Source organism: Cibotium barometz, chromosome 17, assembly GCF_041138505.1.
Source record: "Cibotium barometz isolate CiBa-2024 chromosome 17, ASM4113850v1, whole genome shotgun sequence".
Lineage (NCBI taxonomy): Eukaryota > Viridiplantae > Streptophyta > Polypodiopsida > Cyatheales > Cibotiaceae > Cibotium > Cibotium barometz.
The window spans coordinates 46,691,324-46,710,089 of NC_141062.1; the positions used below are offsets into that span (position 1 = coordinate 46,691,324).

Consider the following 18,766-nt stretch of genomic DNA (forward strand, 5'->3'; position numbering starts at 1 on the left):
GAATGGATGGATGGATGTGATGAGAATATCTAAGTGATGAGAATGAGAGGTAAATAGATGTGATGAGATGGGATGCGAATAAGATAGATGGGAATGAACGAATGGATGGATGGATGTGATGAGAATAGAAGTGTTGAGAATGAGAGGTAAATAGATGTGATGAGATGGGATGCGAATTAGATAGATGGGAATGAATGAATGGATGGATGGATGTGATGAGAATAGAAGTGATGAGAATGAGAGGTAAATAGATGTGATGAGATGGGATGCGAATCAGATAGATGGGAAAGAATGGATGGATGGATGTGATGAGAATAGAAGTGATGAGAATGAAAGGTAAATAGATGTGATGATATGTGATACGAATGAAATAGATGGAAATGAATGGATGGATGGATGCGATGAGAATAGGAGTGACGAGAATGTGAGGTGAATAGATGTGATGAGATGTAATGCGAATCAGATAGATGGGAAAGAATGGATGGATGGATGTGATGAGAATAGAATTGATGAGAATGAAAGGTAAATAGATGTGATGATATGTGATGCGAATCAGATAAATGTGAATGAATAGATGAGATGTGATGTCATGTGAATCAGGATGTAAATGAATGATATAGGATGTGAATGAATGTGATAACATGTGAATCGGGATGTGAATGAATGATAAGGGACATGAATGAATGTGTAACCATGTGAATCGAGATGTGAATGAATGAGATGTGATGTGAAATAGATGTGATAAGATGCGATGTAAACTGGATATGTGATGCGAATCAAATAAATGTGAATGAATAGATGAGATGTGATGTCATGTGAATCAGGATATAAATGAATGATATAGGATGTGAATGAATGTGATAACATGTGAATCAAGATGTGAATGAATGATAAGGGACGTGAATGAATGTGTAACCATGTGAATTGAGATGTGAATGAATGAGATGTGATGTGAAATAGATGTGATAAGATGCGATGTAAACTGGATAGATGTTAATGTATGTGAAGCGATGAGATGTATGGGTGGATGCAAGTAGATGTGATCTGATGAGGATAAATGAGAAAATAAGTGATGAGATAGAAAAAGATGTGATTGGATGTGAATGAGAAAATAAGTGATGAGATAGAAAAAGATGTGATTAGATGTGAATGGGAATACTTATGAAATGAATGTGGATTGATGTGTGGGTAATGTGAATTGATGTGGATGGATGAGTGGATAATGTGGATTGATGTGGATGATGTGGATGGATGTATGGATGATGTGGATTGGTGTGTGGGTAATGTGGATTGACGTGTGGATTGATGTGGATGGATGAGTTGATAATGTGGATTGATACGGATGGATGTATGGATGATATGGATTGATGTGTGGGTAATGTGGATTGACGTGTGGGTAATGTGGATTGACGTGAATGGATGTATGGATGATATGGATTGATGTGTGGGTAATGTGGATTGACGTGAATGGATGTATGGATGATGTGGATTGATGTGTGGATAATGTGGATTAATGTGGATGGATGTATGGATATGAACTGTGGAAGATGTGCAAAACACACAATCATTCACAAGTATCCTACTCTAAACTTGTACAAATAATGAATATTTACAATATCAATGGATGAGTCCATGGCTCTTTTATACGGATCCGTTTGGTTGATCTTGCTGATCTTCAATGGAGATTCCATTTTGATATGTGAATATATTGCCGGTTACTATGAGCTAGGAACTATCAAAAAGGCCCCTGAGTGAACAGGTGGTAAGCGTTCTGGTTACCAATGATGCAATAGGTACACCGATGAAGGAATGATTGGAAATAAGGATTCAACCGGAGATTTTGAGGAATGTGATCAGTGACACAATGGTTTCATTAAATGATTGTTTTAAAGATAGCTGATGCCGAGAAAAATGCAATTTTCATATTGGGTGTGTAAGTGGTGTGACTAGTTTTAAGTTTGCATGAATATCCGACTAGGGGGCCTGGGAACTCTTTTCCCTGGTACCCGGGACAAAACTTAACCAAATTCTTAATTGGATCCTATCACTATAGTGGTTGGGTGTGGTTGGCTAACCCATGGGACTGGATGGGAACTAATGGATCCTTAAATTGAGATTCAATTAGTTGGCTAACCCATAGGACTGGATGGGGACTGATGGATCCTTAAATTGAGACTCAATTCTGTTCTGGTTCAATAGATGAAGTAAATCCCGGACAAAAATTGTTCTATGGAATAGAATCAACGGTTGTGCATCTCAATGAGAAAAAAGGCATTGGTCTCTAAGATCCAAGTATAATCTTTTCCCTGATCTGATTATGGGACTTACGGGTTCGGTCAGATCAGTTTAGTTAGTTAAGGCTTTTGACTACGTTAGAGAAAAGTTATAGAGGAATCACCCATGCTTTCCGGGCAAGGGAAGTTTTTTCGGGTTCGGAAGAACCGATGGATTAGTCTCTTGTCCCGATATCTGTGGGCGAGGCCCCGAGTGTGTGTCCCTGCCCCGTGCAAGAAGTGCTACTTTCCCTACTAGCACCCCTGAATTCGTTGCGCGGTGGGGGGAGAGGGACCCCAGCTAGTATCAAAGCAAATTGGCTAATGAGGATCAACCGAGAAGCCAAAAATGTCAAAAATTTATGAAGAAGCAGTAAAAGGTTGTAATTGTGTGAAAAAATTCATACGAATTGATATTCAAACTAAATTTCATAAATTGGTAACTGGGTCTTCATATGGAAGTACCGCAATTGTATGGAATCCTTGACTTGCTTGAGGCCTAGACATGATGGTATTTACCTTATAGTTCCAAGGACCATGTGACTACCCGTGTATACTGAGGGTATAATTGCAGCTCTTTACTGGCAGTATATACGAATAAATCTAAGACTTGAAATTATAAGTATTAATACTATCTAGATGATGAATTCGAATGTGGTTGATATGATTTTAAATTCTGGTTGAGAAGTGATGAGTTGATTTGGATTCTGATTGAAAAATGAAGATTCCTGAATTTTGGTTGAAATATAATAAACTAAGTAAAACCACAATGAGGATGAATGGGACGAGTCGCTGTGATGATGTTCGTAGCTGGAATGACGTTAATGACTTTAGCAAATCACTATGAGATTAGTGGATTGTGCTAGCAGATTGCAGTAGTGGATCAAGTTAAGGGATGTCAAATTAAAAATCTGTATAATTGAAAATTTCCATGAAGGACTATTCAGATAGAAAATTCGGTCTAATGGACCATTATTGTGATAAGGATTTGAATGATACGATCTGAGTGAATTATTATCTGATGATGAGTTTTATATAAGGGATCTTTATCCCAGGATTCTGCTGGGTTCACCAGACTATAAGGAACCCCAGAATCAGTTAGATCTTAAGGAAAAGAGAACATCTCGCGTTTTTTAAGTGGGGTAGGATGTAAGATTCCTCCCTCCGGCTTTTGAGATGTGCAGGTGTAAAAACCTCCCCTTTTGATCTTATAATTATTCCCCTCTCTGAAATAAAAGAAAGATCCTGTTTTGGCCTAGAGAGAGAAAATGTCTAGAGGGAGGTAATTCAAAATTGAGATATTTTTGGATATAAAAATCCTCCTAGTGTCTAAAATGGTTTCCCCTGAAATAGATATTCAAAAAGAAATTTCCAATATGCAATTGGAATAAATTGAAATCAGGTAAATAGGACCTTAGTCTAAGGGTCCAAATTTTCTGAAATTTTTGAATTAAGGTTCCTATGGACCAATTAAATTAATCCAAATGTAGGGAGAGGAGATAAATCGAAGAATAAAAGGAAATCCCCCCAAAAAATGAGTAAATACTCACATAAGATGAAGAGTTGACTAAGGACAAGGTTATTAGTTAAAAAAGAAGAGATATTTAGAAGAAATGATGCATTTTTTACACCTCAGTGTGGGGGAATTCCCCTCATGAAGGAGGCACCTATTTCACATGTGGTTGAGTTTTAAACTCACAAACAATGAGATATTTTCATCTCTCCTCTCTCCTGCTTCAACTAGATCCAGAAAGTAAGCTAAATTGACCTAAAAATGGTCAAAAATTGACCAAACTGATTTGGAAAATTCTAGAATCAGTTTGCTTGGTTAGAGGCTCACTTTTTCCTATAAATGAAGCCTCCCCCTTTGTAAATGGTTAATAGTGTTTTATGCACTGTTACTCTACTCCTCCCAGAGCCAAAAACAATACAAAGGAGGTTATGGCAAAATTTTCTTAAATTTTGTGAAATAAGTTTTATCATTTATTATTCAAAAAGAGTAATCCCTACCGCTTGTGTATTCTAAAAGTGTTATTTTTATTCTATGCATAGAAAAATGCATATTAGATATATTTTTATAATAAAAGTGTTATTTTCATTAGAGTTAATTTCTATGCATAGAAAGATGCATATTGGGAATATTTTGATTATAAAAGTATTACTTTCATCAAAATTTATTTTTATGCATAAATAGATGCATAGAAGAATTCTTTTATTATAAAAGTGTTACTTTCATTAAAATTGAATTTATGCATAAATAGATGCATAAAAGAATTTTTCTTATAAAAGCGTTGCTTTCATCAAATTTTGATTTTATGCATAGAAATATGCATAAAGAAATTTATTTTTATTTCAAAAGAGTTACTCTCATTAATTTTGATTTTATGCATAGAAAGATGCATAAAGAAATTTATTTTTATTTCAAAAGAGTTACTCTCATTAATTTTGATTTTATGCATAGAAAGATGCATAAAGAAATTTATTTTTATTTCAAAAGTGTTATTCTCATCAATTTTGATTTTATGCATAGAAAGATGCATAAATAAAATTTATTTTTATTTCAAAAGAGTTACTCTCATTAATTTTGATTTTATGCATAGAAAGATGCATAAAGAATTTATTTTTATTTCAAAAGTATTATTCTCATCAATTTTGATTTTATGCATAGAAAGATGCATAAAGAAATTCATTTTTATTTCAAAAGAGTTACTCTCATTAATTTTGATTTTATGCATAGAAAGATGCATAAAGAAATTTATTTTTATTTCAAAAGTGTTATTCTCCTTAAAATTGAATTTATGCATAAATAGATGCATAAACGGATTTTTATAAAAGTGTTATTTCCCACTGAAGTTGTTCTTATGCATAAATAGATGCGTAAAGAATCTTTATATCAAAAATAAGAATTCTCTTACATTCTATAAATAGATGTGATATGAATCAGATAGATGGGAATGAATGGATGGATAGATGTGATATGAATCAGTTAGATGGGAATGAATGGATGGATAGATGTGATGAGAATAGAAGTGATGAGAATGAGAGATAAATAGATGTGATGAGATGGGATGCGAATCAGATAAATGGGAATGAATGGATGGATGGATGTGATGAGAATAGAAGTAATGAGAATGAGAGGTAAATAGATGTGATGAGATGGGATGCGAATTAGATAGATGGGAATGAATGGATGGATGGATGTGATGATTTTTAAATATAGAAATGAAAATTTGCTGAAATAATAATACTTAGCTCATTTGACGTGGAATTGAGTTATAAAATGTCATCGATGTGCTAGAATTTGAGGAGTTGGCAAACATTCAAAGTAGAGCTTGCATATCGAAAGATAAATGGTAGACATAATTTATTGCCATTGAATAATCAACAAATAGCCATGGTTCCAGAAGTCTTGAGAAATATTTTTCAAGAAACAATTTTGTGGTAGAAAATAATTCGTGAAATATTTCCTTGACACCGAAATAATCCAAGTAATAACACGTTAAAGAAGAATTGATTCCCGTTTTTTGAAAGTGTTTCTTTAAGTCAATGAAATCGTAATTCTTTGAAACCGATGATGCTTGATGCAAGAATGTAAACTATTAAAGACTCCTTGGTGTCAAAGAGTTCAAGAAAAAATCACATTTAAAAACTCTTTAAAAATGTCAAAAATATTATCGAATAATCATGCCCAAGATTTAGCCACTTTTGCTGAAAATTTTGCTTTTGTAAAGGTGCCTCTCTTTTTCTCCCTTTTGTAGACTTTGAGGGGCTTTGAACTCATAGCAAACCTTCAAAAAGTTTACATATTATATAAGCTTTAAAAACTTATAATAATCTTATAACTTTGAGGGGCTTTGTCGTCGGTCGCCCATGGATGGAGAGAATATGGAGGAACCCGCTCCAGTGCTAAATCGCCTATTGTTGCTATTTAGAATCAATTAATAGTTTAATTAAATTAATTCCTCAATCAATTAAAGGAAAAAAACAGAACTGCCACCTATTCATTGAAGAAGAAAGGAGAGAAAAATCTTAAACCCTTGATTATGGATTTTAAGCATGCAAAGTGCTCAGCAATTCTGAAATTAGACCTTTGATCTCCTCAATGTGTTGATTCCATCAATACTAATGGATTATGGAGAGGATTAAGATTCATGAAGGTGGTTTTAGGAATAAGAAGGGTGGGTTGTCTTCAAAAAAAGTAGTTTTCTGCATAAACAACACAAGAGAGAGATGGATAGCTGAATTTTTTAACATTGTGTGTGCTGCAAGGAGATCAACAGTTGCCATTGGGTGTATGTATGCACATTGAGGTCACTGGTTGTGACATTTGAGTGTAATACAGTACCGCTGCAGAAAATACAGCAGTTTGTGCAGGACAAACTAGAGTGTTGTTTCTGGTAAATTTGTGTGTCTGGCAAGATGTCAAATGATGGCATAAACCAGATTGTTGCTGAGAAGCTTGATAAGAACAACTTCCATGCTTGGAGGTTCAGGTTGACAAATTTCCTGATGGTGGGAAGGGTTATTAGGACTATATAGAAGGTGATCATGAAGAGGCATCGGAGATACCGGAGATCAATCCGACTGTTGCAGATGTGAAAGAGTTCAAGGATTGGAACCAAGGAGCCAGAAAAGTTATGTATTGGCTCTCTATTAGTATACAGGACATCATGATTGGGCACATAGAGGATGCCAAGTCCCCCAAGGAGGCATGGGACACCTTGGTAAAACTCTATGAAATGAATACCAAGGCACGAAAGATACAATTGAAGAATGAACTTCATACTGTGGAGAAAAAGAGTATGTCTGTGAATGACTATGCATTGAAGATCAAGGGTATTGTGGAATCCCTTGCATCTATTGGCGTTTCAGTAGATGATGATGATAAGGTGGATACACGTGGATGCTTTTATTGTGGTAAGCCTGGACATGTGTAGGCAGATTGTTATAAGAAGCAGGCTGACATACAAAATGGAAAATTGCAGCAAAACAACTATGCATCCTCGAGCAAAAACAATGAGGATAATGAAAGGTTGTTTGTTATGCAGCATGTCGTTAATGCCATGTCTGAAAATGTTGAAGCAGCACATAAAGATGATGTATGGTACGTTGATTCAGGTGCTTCGAACCACATGACAAGTCATGGGGAGTGGTTCAAGGAGATGAAAACCTTGAAAGACCAGGTTTTGTGGAAACAGGGGATGACACTGCTCATCCAATTGCCCATGTTGAAGATGTGCCATTATCTATGCAGGATGGCAAAGTGAAGTACCTTGTAGATGTACTTCATGTTCCAAACATAACAAAGAATCTGGTTTCAGTTGGCCAGATGATTGAGCAGGGTTTGCAGGTTCGGTTTAACCCTGATGGTTGTTATGTTGAAGACTTTAAAGACAAGTGCAGGTTGGTTACAAAAGGCAACAGAGTGGGCAGAATGTTTACATTGAATGTAAACATGCCTGAAGTGAGTGCTACGATGTTTGCAAATGTAAACATTGAATGTAAACATGCCTGAAGTGAGTGCTACGATGTTTGCAAATGGTTCAGGAATTGTTGCAGACATTTGGCATAAAAGAATTGGACATGTGAATGTGCAGAGAATGAAGTCTATGCAGACTAAAGGAATTGTGACAGGGCTGCCAAAGTTTAAAGTTGTTAAGGTATGCAGAAAATATGTGAAGCATGCCAATTTGGAAAGCAAACAAAGCATGTATTTCCATGTGACAGAAATGTGAGCAAAAATGCACTAGATGTTGTGCGTTCAGATGTATGGGGTCCTACGAAGACCATGTCTATGGGAGGCTGCAGGTATTATGTGACATTTATTGATGACCACACAAGGAAAGTGTGGGTATACTTCATGAAGGAGAAGGGTGAGGTGTTCACTCATTTTCAGAATTTTAAAGTTATGGTTGAAAAGCAAACAGGGAAATATGTAAAATGCCTAAGGTCAGATGGAGTGGGAGAGTACTTCTCCAATGAGTTCTCTGAATTTTTGAAGAAGAATGGTATTTGGAGACAGTTTACATGTAAATACACTCCGCAAGAAAAATGGAGTTGCTAAGCAGAAAAACAGGCACATTGCTGAGATTGTGCAAGCATTGATGGGAGAGAAGAATATGCCGCATAGCTATTGGGCTGAGGTTGTTTCTACAACAGTTTACATCATGAACAGGACTCCAACTGCAACCATACATGATGTAACTCCAGAGGAGAGGTTTATTGGCAGAAAACTTGATTTGTCTCATCTGAAAGTCTTTGGATGCATTGCATATGTGCATGTGCCAGATGAGCTGAGAACTAAGCTGGATCCAAAAGCTGAAAAATGTGTGTTTATTGGGTATTCCCTTGAGCAAAAGGGATACAGGCGCATTATAACCCTGCTACACGTGAGTTGAGGGTAACGACAACCCATAAGTATTCAAATAATAGCCACACACATGTTTGCTAGGTGTAAGTAACCGTGAATCACCCCTCCATGCGAACTAACTGAAATAAACAACGGAGGCCCACAAGCATGCCATATACGAGCGTCCCCGATATATAGTTGCATAAACGCATGAGAGGATGGCTTCATGATTGGTGTGGAAGACTAGATCTACACATAATGTATATGCAATGAACCAATCAAATGAATGTATGTAAGACGAGTCTAAGTGTCCCATACCACATAGGCGCGTTGCACATACACACATAGGATGGTGAAAGATAGAAGACATAAATGTGTTTGGAGTAAGTATATGAAACCAATCTAATGTCCCATACCACCAGATTAATTCCATACATCACTTCCTTTAGAATAAAAGATTGAGGCGGAGTGGCCAGTTCCTTCTTAAACTTAAATTCCGACACAAATTTTCTCTATCTAGAAATTTTATTTAAGTTACTTGACTTGAACTAATCTTAATGTTGAATCTATGGTTTATTAATTAGGTTCTTAGGTTGGAAAAATATTATAGAAATAGTTATGAAAAAGTTGTATAAAATGAAGTGAATATATACATATACATACCTTCATCGTTGTGGTGTCATTGAAATTATCAGTCGCCGAAGAATTTTGACACTCAAAGGTACGTGAGTCATTAAATAAAATCCACGAAAAACTTAACATTATGATAGATAATTTGATTATGGATAAGAAATCCTACCCTTGAGTTGAAAAGCTACTAGAGAGGGTGTGAGATTATAAACGAAAAGTAGATAAAATTGATTTTTCAATACATCAAAAGTTTTAAGCAAAAATATAAATATGAATGATTAATAACAATTGTAACAATCTTGATTAAGTAGAACAAGTCTAGATGATGAAAGTTTAATTTGCGTTTGAAGTTGAAATAAACTTGAATAATAAATATGAATTTAGCAATCATAAGGTTGAGTTAAGTGTAAGAGAGTCGTACCTTTTGACTGTAATAATGTTCTTCGTTGAGAAAAATGAGAAAGCAATGTGAATGAATCGAAATATAATTATTTTCCTAAACGTAACTAGGGTTATATTAAATTACGACTTCTATATATTCTTTACAGGGCAACTTTGGAGTTGCTAGGTGGTTGGGTTTGGTCGACGAAAATATGAATTTTTTTTTAGGCTTTTGTGGTTGTAATTGTTTTTTGTTTTTAGACCGTTGGTGTGGATGCGGTGGCATAGATTTTTTGTGGACAATATGCCCATCAGGGTTTCTCCCAACATAGAGGCAGAGACAAGAATGCCTTACCTACACAATCAATCGATCAACGTGTACGATACGATCTGGGATGGCGATAGCTGGGTGACGGAGGGCGGTCGGATGAAGATCATTTTAATGTGCATGATTGTATGTGTGTGTGTGTGTTCAATGCGAGTCACAAATGTGTGCGCGTGTGAAGAGAGAAGCCTTCTCAGATCTAATCAAAGCTGCCCGCTGGAACAATGCAGGTTAAAAAGAGAGGTCACACCTAGATTCTTTGAGAATACGGTTAGCAACCCAAAATGGTATCCTTTCCTTTTCTGGCCAGAGGACAAGTTGGGAGGTTACTCATAGCAATGCAACAAAGTAAACGTGTGGGGTGTGCCCTCATGGTCTCATTAGGCCTCCTTCCATGCGTTCCCTATCTAATATTGATTGATTGACTCATCTTATCCCGGTGGTTTGAAGACGAAGATCATGTGTTAATTATATGATATTGATTATTTGCCAGCCTATTATGTGGCTGAATTTATGTGTGTACAATGATAGTTTAATGTGTGTATGAGGACAAGTGAATTTGTAAGCATTGTTCTATTTATATATGTTGTTGGACCATGGTTTTTATTATATGTAGATGTAGACCTTAGAACTTTAGATAATGTAATTATTATAAAGCAAAAGCCCAAAAGTGGAATAGGTACTATTTATGGCTATATGGACACACACATTGAGAGAGAGAGAGAGAGAGAGAGAGAGAGAGAGAGAGAGAGAGAGAGATTACACCCAATTCTTTTGTTCTTGGTATTGTTGAGTATTTTTCTTCTTTATGCTAAGTTATGGTGAAGTGATAATTTTATTTGTGTTTTTTTTTCATTCTTTTATTTGAGTGAGAAAGCTTACGTAAATTCTCGGAGAAAAGATCCTATTACAACCCCTTGCATGAGAGAGAGAGAGAGAGAGAGAGTTCCATGTAAACGAGCTCCATCATTCTTTTCGTGAAAGAGGAGACATGTCCAATTTACACACACATACTAACTCTCTCTCACACATACTCACACAAACATGCATGTACACATCTCTCTCTCTCACACTTTTTTATTTATGAAACCACTGTTTCACTAAGGATTGTATGGTACATTCATAGCTGTCCCAAGGTGGGACAACTACTACTTAGATATCAGAAACTATGGAAAAACACTTCTAGCTATTGAAAGGGAAGATCTCTGAGGTTAAAAGAATCTCGAAGCGAAAGGTAAAGAGACCTCTTGAAAAAAGCGAAGCATATGATCTCCTTATGGCAGAAAATTAGCTAATTTCATGCATGGTAGATTGTCCACAAAACCCATTATCTATCCAAGAAAGGAAAATTGTGTAATCTGGCAAAGGTGAAGAAAGGCGGCTGAACATCTAGAAGAATTTCCCGAAGTTGTTATCGGGAAATCACACTCTGAAGTGCCCTGATAGTCTATCTAGGAGAGCACGAGAAGAGAGGCATCCCTATAATAAATGAATAACTGTCTCTCAATGATGAGAACACCCCTTGCAAGAGGCAAGTGCAATGTTTCTCTTAGCTAAGAAGGTGCCAACCGAGAGTGCATCCACAATGCATCTCCACAAGGAAAGTTCTTGTTTGAAAGGCAATTTTCTCTTCCAAACGGTGGTCAAAGAGGCCTTCCACCACCAAAGAGGTTTGTTTACATGCCACAATTGATTTGCATGTGTTTGTTTCCTCCTCCTCGCACCGACTGAAATCTTGCAATATAGAAATTACTTCATGCCATACATGCCTATGATGCATACCTAAATTGTATCTTCAATAGTCGATGGAAAGGAAAATATAGCCTTGATCATCAACATCATCAACTAAGAGTACACCAAAGTTGGAGAGGAAGTATGCTTTTATGGGTTGTAGTGTAATCAATGAGTGCTGAAAAAGCACTGCTGAATACTTTCTTTTTGCAAAGAGTTGCCTCTATCTGGAGGTCTACTTGACCAAGAAAGATGACAAAGAAGCATTTGCCAGTCATGTATAAGCTTGGTGGAATAAGCAGCTCTCACAATCCGGCCTTAAGATCTTCCAAATATGACGTCTTGGTGGGACACTATCCAATCCACAAAATCTTTTATTTTCATTTTCGCAATCAAATGTGACAGCATCAAAGTCTAAGATTGCTTTTGGTGAAGGAATTCAAGAAGTAGAGTTGCCTTTCTTGCAATGACATGGTAGTGGATATTGAGTATATTTAGACCTCCATGCATGCACACATCTCTCTCTTTCTCACACACTCACACAAACATGTGCATGCACACACACAATGCTCTCCCTCATGAATTCAATCGTGGCAACAAACATGTGCATGCACACACACAATGCTCTCCCTCATGAATTCAATCGTGGCAACAAAGATTGTGTATTTAAATAATATAAATAAATAAAATATGAATTTTAATCATCTCAATAAGGATTGTGTAATTAAACAATATGAATTTAAGTAAACTATTAAATTAGTGATTCTGAAAGTACTGTGGTGAATTTTGCTAATTGAAAGCTTAACTAACTTCTATAACACTTGTTCTCTCAAAGCTAATCAAAATTAAATACAACCCTCCCCCCGCTCCCCCCCACACCACACCACACACACGCACACAAAACACCACATAGACCATCTTGTTGAGCGATTCTCCCTCTTCTCGCCAAGAAGATTGGGTGAACTGTTGACTCTCTGAAGCTTTCTTAACCTTAGCTTTTACCTTAGAAAAAATCGACTTTGATAAAAAGCCACGTATTTTTGTACTTTTGAAAAATCGTAGATATTTAGAAAGGTCTTATGAATTAATCATCAGTGCCAGCGGCGGCGGGGATGGAAATGTCCGCCGGCTGTTTCCCCGTGCAGGCAGTTAAAGTAGAAGTAGGAGGAGGAGGCGGAGGAGGTAGCTCCGCCTCCTCCTCCTCATCATCATCATCAAGAGCACACACCGAGCGCTTATGGAAGGAGAACTTGAATGATCCCTCTCAGTGGTGGAACAAACGAAAGATCAAAGTAAGTGGTGGTGTCATTTCCATTTTCTATTTTGCATTGAAAGCCTGCTCTCTTCTCTGTGTGAGTATTGTGTCTGTCCTCTGCATCCTGTGTGTCTTCCCCAGACGAACTCAAGCTCCCCAGATTTCAAGCATAAACTTAACAAGGAGAGGCTATGGAGGAGTCCTAAAGTTCAAGACGTGTTAAGAAGAGGCGAGAGAACAGAAGAGGAGTCTTGTGCTAAGAAGAGGAGGCACACTGCACAAGAAGAAATGAGCAACAACGGCAGTAGCGGTGGTGGTTGGAAGTTTCTTAGCTTAGAGGCGGCACTCGCTTCTCTGGAAGCAGGGATGCTACCTCAGCCCTCTAATGATGACTTTGCATGTATCTTGCACAAGTGCACACAGGGCAGAAACCGCGATCATGCCCTGCGCTTGCATGCCTACATGCGCAAAAGTGGGTTGGAAGCCCATCCATCACTCGGGAACCACCTGGTCTCAATGTTGGTGGAAGTTGGAATCATGGGCTCTGCCAAGCAGGCTTTTGACAGGCTGGTGTGTCGGGATGAAGACTCTTGGAATTCTCTCATTACAGGTTGTATTAGATGCGGGGAGTCACATCATGCTCTCCTCCTGTACCAGAAAATGCAAGAGGATGAGTCTCTACATCCTAATCCGTATATGCTTGCAGCCCTACTGAAGGCTTGTGCTGAGCTCAAAGATCTGGAAAGAGGTGGAAAATTACACGCTGACATCGCCAGAAAGGGGTTGCTGGAAAGAGAGGCTATTGTTGGCAATGCGTTGGTTGGTATGTATGCCAAATTTGGCTTGCCTGCAAAAGCTCAGGAGGTGTTTGACAAGCTTCCAGCTCGAAATGTGGTCACGTGGAATGCACTAATCACAGGATATGCCAAGCATGGGCAAGGTGAGGAAGCACTCAAGTGTTTTGAGCGGATGCAACATGACGGTGTCTCCCCAAATGCTGTCACCTTTATTTGCAGCTTGAAAGCATGTGGCAGCATAGGAGACATAGACAAGGGCCAAGAAATACATGTGAAGATTTCAAGAAAAGGGTTATTGAAAACAGACCTTCGTGTTGGCAGTGCCTTGGTTGATATGTATGTGAAATGTGGCTTCCTTGCAAAAGCACAGGAAGTGTTTGACAAACTTTCAGCTCGAGATGTGGTCTCTTGGAATTCACTCATCACAGGATATGCCCAACATGGGCATGGTGAGGAAGCACTCAAGTGTTTTGATCAAATGCAACTCGAGGGCATCTTTCCTAATGCCGTGACGTTTCTTTGCAGCTTGAAAGCTTGTGGAAGCATAGGAGCCACAGACAAGGGCCGAGAAATACATGATGAGATCATCAGAAAAGGCTTGTTGAAAACAAGCCTTCATGTTGGCAACGCATTGGTCGATATGTATGCCAAATGTGGCTTCCTTTCAAAAGCACAGGAAGTGTTCGACGAGCTTCCAGCTCGAGACGTAGTTTCTTGGAACGCACTGATCACAGGATATGCCCAGTGTGGGCATGGTGAAGAAGCACTGAATTGTTTTGTATGGATGCAACTTGAGGGCATCTCTCCGGATGTCGTGACATTTATTTGCATCTTGAAAGTTTGTGGTTGCCTTGGAGCCATGGATAAAGGTGGAGAAATACATGATGAGATTGCAAAAAAAGGGTTGTTGGAAAGAGATCACGTTTTGGGCAATACATTGGTTGATATGTATGGTAAATGTGGCTTGCTTGCTAAAGCACAGGAAGTGTTTGACAAGCTGCCAGTTCGAGATGAAGTTTCATGGACTGCACTAATCACAGGATATTCCAAACATGGGCATGCTAAGGAAGCACTGAATTGTTTTGAGCAGATGAAACATGAGGGCTTCTCTCCAGATGTCGTTACCTTTGTTTGCAGCTTAAAAGCTTGTGCGAGCATAGGAGCCACAGAAAGGGGCCAAATTATACATGCTGAGATTGCTAAAAAAGGGTTGATGGAAAGAGATCTTATTGTTGGCAATGCATTGGTTGATATGTATGCTAAATGTGGCTTGATTGTAGAAGCACATGAAGTGCTTGACAAGCTTCCGGTTCGAGATGTAGTCTCGTGGAATACACTCATTGCAGGATATGTCGAACATGGGTGTGTTGAAGAAGCACTGAACTGTTTTGAACAGATGAAACATGAGGGTGTCTCTTCGGATGCCATCACCTTTGTTTGCAGCTTGAGAGCTTGTGGCAGCATAGGAGCCATAGACAGGGGCCAAGAAATACATACTGAGATTGCAAGAAACAGGTTGTTGGAAACAGACCTGCGTGTTGGCAAGGCATTGGTCGATATGTATGCCAAATGTGGCTTGTTTGCAAAAGCACAGGAAGTATTCGACAAGCTTCCGGTTAGAGACATACTGTCATGGACTGCATTGATTGCAGGATATGTTCAACACGGGCATAGTGAGGAAGCGCTGAGCTGTTTTGAACGGATGCAACGTGAGGGTGTTTCTCCGGATGCTGTCACGCTTGTTTGCATCTTGAAAGCTTGTGGGAGCATAGGAGCCACAGATAAGGGCTGGGAAATACATGCTGAGATTGCCAGGAAAGGATTGTTGGAAAGAGATCTTGTCATTGGTAACGCATTAGTTGATATGTATGCTAAATGTGGCTCGCTTGCTAAAGCACAGGAAGTGTTTGATAAGCTTCCAGTTCGAGACGAAGTCTCGTGGACTGCACTGATAGCAGGATATGCCCAGGTTGGAGAAAGTGGAAATGTTTTCCATACCTTTGACAAAATGATTGGAGCTGGCATAAAGCCAAATCTGGTCACTTTCATCAGTGTGCTTAATGCATGCAGTCACACAGGTCTAGTGGACAAGGGCCAGACCTACTTTGAGGCCATGAGCAAAGACTATGGCATCAGCCCAACTCTTGAGCACCACACTTGTATGGTTGATCTCTTGGGCCGTGCAGGCCAAGTAGAAAAGGCTGTAGCAATGATCGACAAGATGACATTCCATCCTAATCTTGGGGTGTGGCATAATGTGTTGGGTGCTTGTCAAAAGTGGGGTAATGTGGAGCTTGGAAGACAGGCCTTTGAACATGCAGTGCGATTGGATGAAAAGGATCCTGCAGCTTATGTCTGTATGTCTAACATTTATGCAGATGCTGACATGCAGGAGGATGCAAAGGAGGTTGAGGAAATGAGAGTGGAGAAACAAGCATGGAAGAACCCAGGACGTTGGTTGTGGACTGATGACAGTGGAATTGTGCATTCGTTTCTGGTTGCGGCTTGAAGGCATTCTCAAAGCAAAAATGTAAATACAAAGTTAGAAGATCTCTCCCTCAAAATGAGGGTGGAAGGGTATATGAATCAGGTTTGCACTGGAAGTCAGGGTGTTGACATTTCCCCAATAATGCAAAGAAGATGTCACGTGCATAGAGTGAGAAGTTGGCTATGACTTGTGCCCTAATTAATGCACTGAACAGGGCACCCATGTGTCGTATAATCTTGCAAAATCAATTATCTTAACAGTAAGAATTAAGCACCGTACTGCTATATACACAAGCAAACTGAAGACATTCCAATGTTACAACACTGGCAGTGGGTCCCAAAAACTGAAATTGGAGACACAGAAGATTTGCTACTATCTTGGGCCCGGATTTGCACTCTTGTTGAGGGCAAGCGAGGGTTCTTGTGATGCGTTGGGGGGCCTAGAGTAGAGGAAGATGAAAATTGGGTGGAATGGGCTCCCCCCTTTTTTTTAGTTGGCCTTAGGGCCCAACATCCTCTTGTTACCATTTTTCACCATTTGTAGGCATCTTTTTATAAAATTTGCCGGTAGGCAATGCCGCCGAGAAAGCACCATGTGGGGTTTTGAACTCAAGACCTCCTAGTCTTAGTTAAAGATCTCTACCACTTGAGCTATCACCTCATTGGCGGAATGGGGCCCTATATAAATGGACAACATTACACCACATGGGGGGATTTCAATGTTTCACTTGGAAATGTCCTCGTCCTAAACATCATGGGCCTTCATGGCCAAATGCCACTTTTTCTAGCTACTTTTTACTGCTAATGTTGGAAATCACTGTACCACCACGAGTTCGTCTTCAACCTCATCACTACTGAGAAGAGAATTACTCATTGATACTGGAGGACATTGATTGATTACAATTTCAAACTGTAACTTATTTTTGATGCAACCTTACTCACCCCCTCTCCAGCCACACACACTAACTCCAGGCTATGGAATATTCATCCAACTGCTTGCAATTCTACATATAATCTTTCCATTTGTTCCTTGTTCCCCTTCATTCTCTCTTCGACCCCACTGACGGCCTAGGGGACTGCGGGACTATTTCTTATCAGAAGGGAGACATTAACCTCCATGAATGTGGCTGGCTAGGCTAAGTAAGTGCCCAAAAAATGGTTCACACAATGCAAATAGAAAGTTTGGAGGTCCTAGCAAGTAGAGGTTATTTGGGCTTTTTACTCTTGAAAGAGCTGTATATGCTAGACCATGTTTGTATATTTTGTTCAGACTAGTGGCTCTAGCAAGTAGAGATTATTTGGGCTTGAAAGGGCTGTATATGCTAGACCATGTTTGTATATTTGTGCGGACTAAATGCTCGCTTCTCTATTATACCTTGTGATTTGTGGATTGTATGGGAAATTGCTTGCGCAAAAAAGTGTCATCACGACGTTGGTCGGATGATATGCGAATAGCTTGAGGTTGAAGTTAGCATGGACGATGTGTGAATTATTGCTCTCATGGTTTTGTCGTTTTCTAAGGTATATTCAAATAAATTAGTTGTATTGTATTAATTAAATGTCACTGATGTACTGATGTGGCATTTAATTAATAGAGACCTTAGGCATGAGTCCCCCAGTGGCCACCCTCTTTCTCTCCTCCTTCTCTTTCTCTCCCTCCCTTTAATCGTCAAATGAGTAGTTTATGGCTTTTTATAGAGGATCGTCTCCCTTTAATTGTCAAATGAGTAGTTTATGGCTTTTTATAGAGGATCGTGAGACCTTAAATAGAACGGGTATAGGTGAATGCATGGAAATTGAAAGCATATGGGTGAATGAATACAAATAGAAACTACATGGAGGGGTGAATACATGCAAGTAGAAAGCATATGGGGAGTCATCATTTCATTGCCTAAATAGAGAGGACATGGAGGGGTGAATGCATGCAAATAGAAAGCATATGGGGAGTCATCATTTCATTGCCTAAATAGAGAGGACATGGAAGGGTGAATGCATGCAAATAGAAAGCATATGTCATCATTTCATTGACTTTTTTAAGCCATACTAAAATGAAACCTTAGAAAAACACTCTTATTTTTGAAAATTTCACATAATATATTTAATGGAATGCAAAAAACATTTTGGTGCCATATTTGATCGGAAGTTCTAGTGAGACGATTGAGAGAAAGTGTTGATAGAGGTACCACAAAAGGTCATACTTGAGGAGGACATGGAGTTGGTCTCATCGGAAGGTTTGGAAGTGGCTTGTATATTGGGATGTGTGCATGGACAGATCCTCGAGCATCAGCATCAACATTTCTACATTGGCTTCACAACAATGAAGATAAGAGGGGGTATTGGATATGGTGTTCATAGATGTGTTGATGAGCATCTCGATGTTGTGAGCTCCCTCGAGAGACAATTGGACGTGTACCATGTCTAGAATGTTTGCTTGACATGTGAGGTTAGGTCCTATATACACTTCTATGTGTGTGGGATTGCTTTTGGGGTCATGGGCATGCTAGTGTGGACATGGGCCTAATTTGGTATAGGGTTCAC

The 18,766-nt window shown here is 38.8% G+C and overlaps 1 protein-coding gene across 1 annotated transcript; it reads left to right on the forward strand.

The window, feature by feature from the left end:
* The first annotated feature begins 12,771 nt into the window (after positions 1–12,771).
* LOC147630088 (pentatricopeptide repeat-containing protein At2g03380, mitochondrial-like) lies at positions 12,772–17,028 on the forward strand. The gene is made up of 2 exons (XM_086811709.1): positions 12,772–12,981; positions 13,086–17,028. The coding sequence occupies exons 1-2, from the start codon at positions 12,802–12,804 to the stop codon at positions 16,248–16,250; spliced, it is 3,345 nt and encodes a 1,114-aa protein (XP_086667835.1). The 5' UTR covers positions 12,772–12,801; the 3' UTR covers positions 16,251–17,028.
* The last annotated feature ends 1,738 nt before the right edge of the window (positions 17,029–18,766 follow it).